Here is a 13,572-nt window from a genome sequence, read left to right as displayed (position 1 = left end):
TTCCTATAATTGTCAACCCACATTGTGTTTGAACTTCTGAACTCCCGTTTATATTTAATTTCCTACTTGTCAAAATATTCAAGAATATTAGACTATAAGATACCATTGAAATTCAAAACCATTGTGTACACAGGCAATTGCCCCTCAATCCATCAGACAATGATGTTAACAAGAGAAAAAATAGGCTGTGTGTGGTGGCTCATGCCTGTAATCCCAGCACTTTGGGAGATGGAGGTGGGGAGATCACCTGACGTCAGGAGTTCGAGACTAGCCTGACTAACATGGTGAAACCCCGTTTCTACTAAAAATACAAAAATTAGCCGAGTGTAGTGGCAGTCACCTGTAATTCCAGTTGCTTGGGAGGCTGAGGCAGGAGAATTGCTTGAACCCAGGGGCAGAGGTTGCAGTGAACCGAGATCACACCAGCACACTCCAGGCTGGGTGACAGAGCAAGACTCTGTCTCAAAAAAAAAAAAAAAGAGAGAGACAAAATAACAAAGTGTGGTATGTGCTTCAATAGGGAAATGGAAAAGCTGTAAAAAAAAATTTTCAGGGCTTTGTATTTTTGAACTTTTTACTGAAACCCACAGTCAGAAATATATTTTACTAATGGCTCACAGCAAACATATCAAGTGAGACAAAGTTTCACCAAACATCCAAGTCCTTACTCCATAGTTTTTATTCTACTTAATGGGTTAAATAGAAGCTGTGTCCTATGGAATTATTTTCTTGAACCACTAGTGAGCGATGGATTTTTAATTCAAAAAATATGGGCTTGAGAAGTTTAGGAAAATCTCTGCTCACTCTCCATGGTTGTATTTTTTGAGAGCACTTCGTGTGTGGGTAGCACCATTTGCTAGTTTATGGTAGGGTACAAACATCTCTCTTTTGCATCACCTAAATCAGAAGGAAATTATGCTTGGGAGTTAAGTTTAGATTTAAGATACCATCTTGGATCCCAGAAGTTCTAAGTTTGTATTTTGTCATTTATTGTCTGTCTTTCTCACTAGACCATATGTTCTTCAAGGTGAGGACGTTAAACTTCCCTTTAAATCTGCTAATGTCTTAGTCAGTTTTGGATGCTATAACAAAAGTACCATTGCCTGGGTGCCTTCTAAATAACAGAAATTTATGTTTCATGGTTCTGGAGGCTGAAAGATTGAGATTACAGTGCTAGCGCAGCCAGGTTCTGGTGAGAGCCCTCTTCCAGGTTGCAGATAGCTATCTTTTTGTTGTATGTTCACTTAGTGAAAAAAGGGCAGAAATCTTTCTGGAGTCCTTTTTTCATATGAGCATTAATCTCATTCTTGAGGACGCTACCCTCATGACCGAATTATCTCCCAAAGGCCCCACATCCTAATACCATAATGTTAGGGATTATGAATTTCGACATATGAATTTTGTAGGGCACAAACATTCAATTTGTTGCATCTAAGATACCTAGGATGATGTATTAATCTGAGTAAATTCTTAAAACTACTTTGTAGTAGAATTAAATTGAACACTAGTTAATGAATATATTGTGTGTTTAAATTGAATAATAGAATCCCAGGAACTTGAGATTTTTTAAAAAATTAATTTTGCTCTCTTACAAGGGTAGGTAACTTTAGAATTTTCAAAATTCCTTTATTTATTTTCCTGATATGAAACTTCTGTTTCTTAGCATTTTGTACCTTCCTTAGTTATTTTATGTATTTTCACAACTGAAATTAAAGTAGCTCAATGAAGTAAGCAACTCAAATATCATTCCTATTTCTATCAGGGTAAAAGTCAAAACCAATCTTAGCATAAAGGAAGCATTGAAATCTGAACGTCATCTATTTCTATAGCTCTCACTCTCATCATTGTTCATCACCCAAATTACTCACCAATTACTTAGGGTCTCCCCCTCAAACCCATATTTTTAAAAGTCATACATTTGTAGGCATTATTCCCTCTGACAGAAATGCCAATCCTCCCTCCTGCCCAAACCTCAACTTTGCCTGGCCAATTCCTATCCACCCTTCAAAACTCTCTCAATATTTCTACTTCCAGGAGATGTTTAGTGAAAGTGGAATGAGAGACCAGTTAGAAGCATATTAGAATAAACCACATAAGAAACAAGTAAATGAATAAACAAATAAGAAAAGTAGAGCTATAAGCCATGCTGTGCTGCCCTCAGAGGGCTTGACTGCCAGTATAATCATTTTCTTTCTGCCATGGGGAACAGGGCCTCTCTCGTGATACCTCCATGCCAAAGGTCCCGCTATGCCACCTACTTTGACGTTGCTGTTCTGCGCTGCCTACTTCAGCCCCATTGGTCTGAGGAAGGCACTCAGTGGTCTCTGATGTACTATCTACAAAGGCTGCGACACATGTTGGAAGAGAAGCCAGAAAAACCTCCAGAGCCAGATATACCTCTCCTGCCCAGACCCAGGAGTAGCTCCATGGTGGCAGCTGCTCCCTCACTAGTGAACACCCACAAAACCCAAGTAAGAAAATCTAAGTTCATTGTCATTCAAATAAGCAACGTTGCCATTGCCATAATGGATTTTCTTTTTTTCTCTGTGCATCAAGCTCTTATGTACTCGAGTGCTATTTGGTTGGTGGATTACACTGTTGACATTATCTTTTCCCTTCCATCTTGCACGCTTGACACTTTGCTGCTCTTTAGCACGTAATCATTTGAAAAAGTGCACCTCTTGCACATGCTAATTTAGTATAAGTCTTTGTTTATCTAGAATAGTGGAAAATTGGGTATTCTGGATAATCAAAGTAGTAATTAATAGAGACTTCTGACATTTAATCTGTTGATTACCAATATCATAAAATGTGTAACATAGCATTTTACTAAACAGATGTAACCTCTTTTCATAACTCAACATTTTTCAGTGTCTTAATGTCATCATTAGGAATATCTCATTTTGATAGTCTTGCTATTTGTTATAAATGTTTGGAGAAGTAAACTGAATGTGTACCGATATGGTGATATCCTCATGACAATTGCTTTTTCATAAATGAATGACCTAATATCAGCTTGAACACTTGTTCTTCCCCTCTTTCTCATCAACACTAGGTGCTGAAAATGTAGAGAAAAATGTGACTTATAGTATGTTCCAGTTGTTTGGATTTACTGAAATGTGAATTGACTGAGTCTGAATTTTTTTTCTGCATATTCTGAAAATAAATATGAGCAATATCAGAATTAAAAAATATATAATCTGTTTTAGAGTTGATATTCTGCCTACATGGGTATCTGCTTTACTGAATCATTTGATGGAAAAAAACACTCATTTCAATTAAAAAAAAAGAGAGATATCATCTTCTATTTTCTTAGCATTCTAGATCTGGTTCTGCAAGACCTCACTGCCAAAAACTCCAAACAGAAATTACAATTAATATGAAATATATCTTCTCACTAGCAGAATTTGGATTCTAGAGTCCAGACATATAAGTTAAATTCTTCATAGATATCAAAGCAGTAGGTGCATCCCTATTAAAAATGTAACATTTCAATAAGAAAAGTATTTGAATGTAAAGTCCTAAGTGCTTGATCATTGTTTACCTTTATTAAGGATCTCACCATGAAGTGTAATGAGGAGGAAAAATCTCTTAGCGCTGAGGCCTTTTCCAAGATTTCACTGACCAATCTGCGTAGATCTGCAGTCCCAGATCTTTCTTCAGACCTGGGCATGAATATTTTTAAAAAGGTGAGTAGAAATCCTTATGCTCTTTGATATTTTGGTAATGAAAAAATGTCAGTGGGGCATGAGATGTTTCTAGTCATACTGCAGTATGTGTTGGGGTGGGAAAGGGACCCTAGAAACCCAAGTCAGGTCCTAGCTGTAACACTGACTCGCAGCATACCCCTATGCAAGTTCCTCTGTGTGTATGAGTGTACTTCCTATTCTAAATCCTCCACAGGGTTGTCGCGAACCTCAGTCCTGAACCTCAGTCCTGATCACATGCTTAAAGCAGTGTAAAGTAGTGTAGTGGTGGAAGTAGTTGTGGTAACAATGATGGTAAATTTCATTTGTATGGTTCAGCTCATTTTTATCAAGTACTTTTTATAAATAGTTCTCATTTAATCCAATGAGATCCTTATTCTTTTCATTTTGCATATAAGAAATTGACCCTTAGAAATTTTAGGTAGTTTACCAAAGATTGAGTCCAAACTCAAAAGTAGGTCTTCTAGTTAAATATCTTATATTTTTCTGCCATTACTCTGCCTTTATTTTTTGTAATTATATGGAGATAAACAGAAAATAATGTGTAGACCTATGTATATAGAGATATAGATATATATAGTGGTTTGCTTTCTGATTTTCAAAACTATTAGTTTAATTATGCTGATGAAGAACATAGAACATGATATTAACTTATAAGCCAAAAGTGTTACTAAGTAAGCAGTGTTCTGCCTTTGTTAATGATGCAACAAAAGATAATGGCTATCAATTTTCTTAAAACATTGATCATTTGGAAAGAAAAAAGTGATTTTCAATATTGGCTGCATATGAGAATTTTCAAGGAGCTTTAAAAAATACATCTTCAGTCTCAATCCCAGATGAATTAAACCAGAATTGCTGAAAGTTAGGCTAAGGAATTGTTATATTTTAAAAGTTTCTCAAGCAATTTTAAACTTTTAGTTGAACTTGGTTTTGAACTCATTTGGTGGGAATAATGGGTTTGTGGCAATGTATGGTCTGTATCTTCTTCACTGTCCTTACGAACAGTGGCACACATTTAGAGTTGGATAACTGGAACAATGGATCACCATCATGAAAAATGGGACAGAAAAAGATGGGCTGGTTCAAGTAGTGACTCTCATTTTGTGATTTGCAAACTTTAGTGTGCATCAGAATTACCTACTAGGCTTGTTAAAACACACATTGCTGGACCTTAACTTCTGAGGGCCTGATACAATATGTCTGAGAATTTGCATTTCTAGTAAGTTCTCAAGTGATGCTCATGCTACCAGTCCAGGGACCACGCTTTGCAAACCATTAGTCCAACCCACCCATGGAATACGTGGCCTTTCACTCTTTGAACATGAAATTTCTCCCATTTCTATTGGATGATATTCAGTGACTTCTGGGTCTCCTCTTCCTGGAACTTTTTCAGTATTTTACAGCAGGTCATGGAGCACCTTGGGAAGCAGATTGCAGCCTTTTCTTTGCCCTGTGCCTAATTCTACATCTTTCATCACTGTAGTTCAAGAGCCGCAAAGAAGACCGAGAGAGGAAAGGCTCCATTCCATTCCACCACACGGGCAAGAGGAGGCCACGGAGAATGGGAGTGCCCTTCCTGCTTCACGAGGACCACCTGGATGTGTCCCCCACGCGCAGCACATTCTCCTTTGGAAGTTTCTCTGGGCTGGGAGAAGACAGGCGAGGAATTGAGAAAGGAGGCTGGCAAACCACCATTTTAGGTGATCACCAGACCTTTCAAAGTAGGGCAGAGTTTAAGTGACCTGTTTAGAACTGGATCTAGGGCTCCTGGGCAAATCTGAATCTTTCTTGAACAGTTCAGCCACGAAATTTGAGGGTCAAATCCAAGTTCTCTAGGACAAAAATAATGCTGTGTTTTCACAGCCAAATAAATCCAGATAATTGAAGAAATTATGCAAGAATTCAATATAATTAGGTAAAAATCTTATTTTTTAGATCATTCTAGATGAAGAAACATGGCATTAGGATACTCTGTGCATTAATTTCCACTGTGAACCTAAATAGCAGATTTTTGTTAAACTTTGATTTTTTTTTTTTCAAAAAAGCAGCAAAGTAAAGGGATATATATATATATATATATTTTTTTTTTTTTTCTTTCTGGATTGCATATTAAGTAGGTCAGTTTAAAATCAGGAGCTGACTGCTAGCTGGGCCACAACAGATGGTTTCTGACATTTGCCTAAGATTGGGGCTGACCTTATCACAGGCAGCTTCATCAATCATCCTGACCCCGAATATCCCCATGGAAAGTTCAGTTCTTGCTTTTTTGTCTGTGCTTCACACTCTTTCTAACAGCCCCTCACTATCCCTGCTGTCCTTGGGAAAGACAATACCTTGATAAAGAACCTTTCCGATTTTAAAACCCTCTTGTGGGGTGTTATTTTTCATCCCAGGGAAATTGACCCGGCGAGGCAGTTCAGATGCAGCCACTGAGATGGAGAGTCTGAGTGCCAGGCATTCCCACTCCCATCACACCCTGGTAAGCGACCTGCCGGACCCCTCCAACAGCCATGGAGAAAACACCGTCAAGGAAGGTGGGTAAGAGGTGAGACCTATGGGCAGAAGTTCAGATTTCTTTTCTTGTTTCTGTTCTTACACCATGTTAGTTTCCCATTGTAATCCACTTCCTGTGTTTTCTGAAAACTGGCATTCTTGATCTGTACTGCTTGGCAATTTACTTGTTAGCCATTTTTAGCATATCCTTAGTAGCAAGAGCTATTTAACACTGCACTGTAAACACCATACCTCTCAGAGGGAGTATAAGGACAAGCCATTCATATTTCTTTTCAAAAGATCATAGACTCACAGGGCTGAAAGAGACCTTGGAAGATATCTAGATTCAGTGCTTTAATCCCCTCTACGAGATCCTCTGAAAGGGCTTCAGTGGGAGGAAAGTCACTGCCTTCCAAGGCCGCCAATTTTTTTTTTCAGACAGCTTCTATTTTAGATAAGTTCTTATGCATTTTATGTGGAGCAAACATGTGCCTCTGAGTGTAATCCAAGACAGGTTCTTATTCTGTACTTTTAACAGAATAATCAATTTTTTTTCTTATGCTCTCATAGAAGCATAAATTTGGTTCCTCTTTGATCTGCACTGTATTTCAGGTGTTCGATGACATCTGTTAGTTACCACCATAAATTTACATTCAGTTACTTTTAGCTAAAGGAGAAAAAAATTATTCATGTTTGTTGTTCATTAATATACTAGATAAAAATGCTATAAACAAATAGTTTATATCAATATGATCGATCATCTAACAGTGGGTAAAATTCATCTATTCTGAATAACAAAGTCAGTGTTAGACAGATGTTAAATCCTAATCTTGGCCTTAAGAAAGCCAGTTATAATTCACATTTTTCTATGACCTATGGCTTTAGTAGCTTCAGTAGTTTGATGAGAGTTGAGAATAGTTTGAAAGTATAAGTTAAATATTTTCAAAAACTACAGCTGTTGTTATGGCCATTATTGAAATAATAACATAACTGTCTAACGGATTTTGTAGGTTAATGTAGGGAGAACTAAGACATTGCTTTCATTTTATTAGTGCGATCTCAGATATCCACCATCACTGTTGCGACCTTCAATACCACGTTGGCGTCATTCAATGTAGGCTACGCAGACTTTTTCAGTGAGCATATGAGGAAACTCTGCAACCAGGTGCCTATCCCAGAGATGCCACATGAACCCCTGGCATGTGCGAACCTTCCTCGAAGCCTCACAGACTCCTGCATAAACTACAGCTACCTAGAGGACACAGAACATATTGATGGGACCAATAACTTTGTCCACAAGAATGGAATGCTTGATCTTTCTGTAAGAAGCAAGAATTTTTCTTACCAAAGTTGGACAGATATTATTTGGTGCATTTTTTCATTGTTGGATGCAAAATGGGCACATAGACTCTTAGAAATATCAAACCTTGAAATGAAAAAGCCACCCTTGAAAAAATTTCACAAATGTGTCAACCATAATAGATGCACTTTACTTTTTTCAATTATTACATTAGATTTGATCTGATCTCAGAATATTTTTATAACCCCAAACTGTTACTGAATCCCCAACATACATAAATAAATATACATATGTGTGTGTTTAATAAGTCTCTTTTTTCTAGAATGAGAGAAAAAAATTCTTCACTTATTTTATTTTGATATATAAGCAACAGGACTACAAACCTCCTGTGTAGCCAGAAAAATGAATAGAAGTTCTTAAAAGATTTAAGCTTGCATTCTCAAGAGTGCCTGTCTTGAGTATAGTTATTAGCAAATGAAAGGGTTGTTATAATTTACAATTATATTTCACAAAATTTTTATTGCACATTAGGAATCCTGGCTTAGCAAATAATTTATAATATTAAAACCTATAAAGGAACATAATTTAAACGTGAATATTTTGTACTTTAAGTGAAGTGTAAATAATGATACAGTCATGAATGAGCAAAAGAAAATCATTGTTCTTTATTCATTATTAATAACGAATAGAAGGCAGGGGATTAAAACACTTTCATTTTTAAAAACAATAGAACAAGTTTCCGTTCGGGCAAAAAATTAGTCTCCCATTAACTCACTATGCTTCAATATCCCCATTAACTGTTGATATCATAGCATGTTTTAGAAGATGTGCATGAGATAATACATGTATATTTTTAATACTTTGGGTGACTTATTCTCTATATTAAGCAAATACACAAGATTCTAAAGCAACTTTTATAGGAAAATTTGACAATTATCTAAATTATTTCTGCCCAATTTCATAGAATAGCCTAAGGAAATGGGTTAAACAGAATAACCAAATCTCTGTAGGAAGAGGGAGTGCAGGTAACTTAATCATGCTATGTTTAACTTGTCTTCCTCAGGTAGTTCTGAAGGCTGTTTATCTTGTCCTTAATCATGACATCAGCTCTCGCATCTGTGATGTGGCGTTAAACATTGTGGAATGCTTGCTTCAACTTGGTGTGGTGCCCTGTGTAGAAAAGAATAGAAAGAAGAGTGAAAACAAGGAAAATGAGACTTTGGAAAAGAGGCCAAGTGAGGGAGCTTTCCAATTCAAAGGAGTGTCTGGAAGTTCCACCTGTGGATTTGGGGGCCCTGCAGTTAGTGGAGCTGGAGATGCTGGAGGAGAAGAAGGAGGAGGTGGAGATGGAGGAGGTGGAGGAGGTGATGGAGGAGGAGGTGGAGGAGGTGGAAGCGGCCCTTATGAGAAGAATGATAAGAACCAAGAGAAGGTATGACTGAACCACATTATGTGTCCTCATGAAATGTACCTAATTTCTTTCTAAAGCTTGCTTGCCAGGAATTTATTGACTCCAAACAGCATTTAGTCACTAGAGCAAAAAAGTGGAGAGTGGAGAAATCTCTTCATTAGGTTATCAGTAGGCCTTAGTAGAAACAGTTACATGAAACTGTACTCTAAATCCAAAAACTATTGCCATCCAAGCAGTGTTAGAGCTAATTCTCTAGTCATGTTATTTCTGCAAGAAATATATGATATACATTACATCTGAAATACATTTCAGATATGCTATATTGACATAATTCTCAGTCTGACACCGAGTATAACCTTTCTTAAATCTTTCAGGCTCTGACCTAATTGAGTAGTGTCCTAGTCTTCTCAAGTTGCCATAACAAAATATTATAGACTGAGTGACTTAAACAATAGAAATGTATTTCTCATGGTTCTGGAGGCTGAGAAGTTTAAGTGCTGTCAGGTTTGGTTTTATTCTGAAGCTTCCTCTCTTGGCTTATAGGTGACCACCATCTCATTGTGTGCTCACATGGCCTCTTCTTTGTGCATACAGAGAAAGAGGAAGAGAGAGAGCAAAAGAGCTTTCTTGTGTCTCTTCTTATATGGGCCCAATCCCACTAGACCAGGCCCCACCATCATGATCTCACTAACCCTAATTGCCTCATATTCAAATACCATCTGATTGAGGGGTTACAGCTTCAACATATGAATTTAGAGAAGGCACAAATATTCAGCTCATAACAAACAGTATAATTTTTCCTCAATATAAAGTTATTTCTTTTAAGTAACACATTTTTGGCAGCCAGCTTTAGCCACAGTTAAGGAGAAAGCAAGGGAAGAATTTTGCTTGATTAGTTGGAGTTGGTCGAAGTGGGAATAACTCTCTTAGCCTCACTCAGCCTCTTATGTCTCACTGTGGCACATCCTGGTGGCTTTAGTCTTTCTATTATTAACTGTTCCTAAATTTAATTCCCTCTGGCTTGTCGACATCTGGTATATGATTTCTTAACATCAAGAATTGGTTTTCATCTTTAATTTTAAATACAAATTACTACACCTTAAATTCACATAACTTACACTAATCTCAATTTGCATTTTTAGATAGAAAATGGTATTCAGAAATTGAAATTAACAAGAGATTTTAATCTCTAACAAATATTCTACACGTCATGTCAAGTGTTCACACATGTGAAGCTATACTATGTAGAGTTCTACCATCTAGATATATATTGTATAAACTATAAATTGTCCATTTTTCTTACATGTTATCAGATTTTCTCATCTGAGTAATTGTTGCAGTGCTCCTTCCTTTTTTACAATTTCTTCATTTCTTTCAAATCCCACTTGACACGTTTAATATGCATTTATCATCTGTGTTCCTTCATTTTATTGTTTACTCCTGTCTTCCCAATATTTGTGGACTCTGATCCAAATATTCTTGCTCCAATAATCTTGGGTTGTTGAACCTTTTTCTTTAGGATTTTCTTCTCCTGCCTTAATCATATTAGTCATAAGGCAATTCTAATAGACTTTATTGGTTTTTAAGTTTCCCAACACCTTAGCACCTTATCCATCACTGAGGATAATGCAAGGAACCTCAGATCTCACTGTAAATGAAGATTATCTAAATAATGGTACAGATCACAAGGGATTTGATTGCAGATCCTAAGGTCTAAAGAATCATTCAATGATCAATTGCTTAGGAATTAGCAAACAAATTCAAGTTATAAGGACCAAATTTGCAAACACAGAAACTAGTGAGATCCTTACTGAATTTCCATTCTTTACCTATCAACTCTGTCTGGACAAAGATATCATAAATGGTATTTTGCCCATTATAACGTTCAAGGGAAATTAGAAAGAAAAAAAGGGAGAATATTTTGAAATATTGATAAGCTTTTATCAGCAAAGCTTAAATGTCCCAAATAAATTGATAAGGTTTTGTGTGTGTGCTAAGGATCTCAGAGGTTCATCATTACTGTTTTGTTTTCATTTTTGCTTTTCCGTTTTTAGTTTTGAAATTTTATCCAAGTGCCATTTTAACCAAAATTCTTTTGAAAACCTACAAGTATCTTGACTATTTAGAACCCAGATATTATCTAGATACTATAGCTTGATATAGTAGATGTTATTTTGACCAAAATTATCACTTTTTACCAATATGGGGTTTTTAAAATCAAATTGTGTTGTCTCCAATACAGCCACCAAGATATGTATGTTTTACAGTTAGTTCCCAAAATAATATCTTTTTGGTACAAAGAATTTATAAAATAAAACCTGATGGTGGGTCAAGTGCCTTCTGTTTGTGATTCACACAGGTCTGTTCTGCCCTAAACCCATCTGTTATCTTCAGTGAAATCAGAAGGTTTATCTGATTTTGCAACTTACTAATAACAGAAGCATAGGAATTGATTAAGACAGAAAGGAAAGTCTAATTTCCATTTCTGTATTTGCACTAACTTGTGCTGAGAGCTTGGAATGTTATTTAATATCTTCAATTGTTTGCCTGTAACTTTCTATATCTTTTTGAATGTCTCCTATGAAAGCAACCTGAATCCCAAGGACATCTGAAGATCTAAAGAAATAAAAACCTGAATAGATATTTACAAAGAGCTTTCAGAACTAGAGAATTTTTAAAGGCACTTATAATAATTTTAAAATGTGCGTAAACCAATCTTCCAAATAAGCCCTTGCTCAGGATGACCTTTTCTGAGGCACTGCTGCATTAGGCTTTGTAGCCTGTACAGAGCCCTGTACACAAAGGCCCTTGACTAAGGAGGCCAGTGAGGACTGAAATCCAGTTCAGCCTCTGCTTTCGGAACCACTCACCAAAGGATTGCATCCATTCAGAGGGCTCACCTTCTTCTAATTTTCCACCTAAGGGGTGCCTTTTCTAATTTGCATAAAGGTACTCCAGAGGAAAGCAGTGCCCCACACATAAAAATAATAAATAATTTTATTATTTGCTAATTTTTATTAGCAAATTAACTGGAAATTTAACAATATTTGCTATTATTATTATTAATAATAAATTGGTTTTCTGTTATTATGTGCCTTTCATGTTTTAACTCTAATTGTCACAACTCTATGAAATGGTATCATGATTCTGATTTTGTAAGGCACAGATAGGTTAAGTAGTTTGTCCAAGGTTATATAGTTAGTAAATGTTGAAGCTAAAATTGGAATTCAAACTAAAAATTCAAAAATCTGAAAACTAAAATGCTCCAAGATCTGACATAAGGCCACAAGTAGAAAATTTCTGACCTCATGTGACAAGTCACAGATAAAATGCAGTCGAAACTTTATTTCATGCACAAAATTATTAAATTATATAAGATTGTCTTCAACTTACATATATAAGGCCTATATGAAGCGTAAATGAATTTTGTGTTTAGACTTGGATCCTATTCCCATCTCATTATGTATATGCAAATATTCCAAAATCTGAAAAAATCTGAAATCTAAAATACTTCTAGTCCAAGTATTTTGAATAAGGATATTCAACTTATATATATATAGTTCTGTTGATAAGTTTGAGTCTTCTATTTGCAACCTTCTGAGCTGTCTTAAGTAAGGTTCCCTGGAAACAGACTCCAACACGAATGTATGTGTGCAGGCAATTTACTGGAATGTCCTCTCAGGATTAAGCTCTGTTAGGTAAGAAGCAGCAGGATGGAGCATAGGGAGAAATTGAACTACAGTGTAGTTGTAATAGAGGCCTAAGCTAGTCACACAGAGAGCTCTGAAGCTGGGATGGCTCTTTAAGTAGTCTTCAAAGAGACCTTTTCGGCAAACACACCCTGGCTCCCTTTATCATCCTGTCCAGTCATTAGAGGTAGACTGTCTCCAGGAAGAGAGTATAATGTTGGATGAGGCAGCTCACTAGCTGGGGCCTTCAGAGGCACTCATCTGAGGGCAGTGAGCCATCAACACTTCGAATAGCTCAGAGGATGAATGCCTTAGTGCCAAGAGGGGAGTATCTGCAGTTCAGCACCATTTCCACTACAAGAGCTTACAGATAAGGACCAACTGGATAACACTAGGGAGGAGAAAGTCAACCCTATCATAGTAAGGCCCATGCTAATGTATAGATAAGCCCCTATTCCTTTTATACCACATGCACATTTGAATACTTGTATCTGGTTCCAGAGTTTGTGTGTCAACCCAATCATGTGGCTATGGAAAAGTCCCATACAATTTGCAGAACAATTCTCATCCATTATTTAATTTGCTCTGCATGGTAAACCTATGAAGTCGTAAGAGCAGCTGTTAGAATCCTAAATTCACAGGTAAGGAAACAAAAACACAAAGAGATTAGTTAACTTATCTAACATCATATGCAGTTAAGGACCAGGTGCTGGAATCCCAGGTTTATGGTGTATGTACCAACAGTAGAATGTGGGAGAAGGACTGACGCAGGTTGCAGCTTTCCAAACAAAGTGGCTCTTCCACACTGCGCTCTGCATCATTCCTTAGCAACTACTTCCTTATGCTTCTTTGGAAATAACTCAAGGAAGTTTCTTTTTTGGAAGCCATGTTCTCCACTAACAACAAAGATTAAATGGGACAAAAGAGAAGGTGATATGAATTCTCATGATTCATCTCAGGGGTCTTCCTGTT

The 13,572-nt window shown here is 36.7% G+C and overlaps 1 protein-coding gene across 11 annotated transcripts in view; it reads left to right on the top strand.

Annotated features, from left to right (window-relative positions):
- UNC80 (unc-80 homolog, NALCN channel complex subunit) overlaps positions 1 to 13,572 on the top strand; it is a 228,801-nt gene that overhangs the window by 43,873 nt on the left and 171,356 nt on the right. For 10 of the 11 annotated variants that reach the window (XM_021667055.2, XM_021667047.2, XM_021667043.2 and 7 more), the window contains exons 8-13: positions 2,210 to 2,471; positions 3,555 to 3,689; positions 5,191 to 5,407; positions 6,101 to 6,241; positions 7,253 to 7,521; positions 8,564 to 8,932. In XM_021667055.2, the coding sequence (XP_021522730.2) occupies positions 2,210 to 2,471; positions 3,555 to 3,689; positions 5,191 to 5,407; positions 6,101 to 6,241; positions 7,253 to 7,521; positions 8,564 to 8,932 (1,393 nt within the window). The remainder of the gene's footprint in view (positions 1 to 2,209; positions 2,472 to 3,554; positions 3,690 to 5,190; positions 5,408 to 6,100; positions 6,242 to 7,252; positions 7,522 to 8,563; positions 8,933 to 13,572) is intronic. The other variant, XM_064373044.1, reaches the window with a different exon arrangement.

This window comes from Aotus nancymaae, unplaced genomic scaffold (assembly GCF_030222135.1).
Source record: "Aotus nancymaae isolate 86718 unplaced genomic scaffold, 86718_ANA_hifiasm-v0.15.2.pri h1tg000008l, whole genome shotgun sequence".
Lineage (NCBI taxonomy): Eukaryota > Metazoa > Chordata > Mammalia > Primates > Aotidae > Aotus > Aotus nancymaae.
The sequence above is the reverse complement of the archived record's forward strand: the minus strand, read 5'-3'. Positions and strand labels throughout refer to the sequence as shown.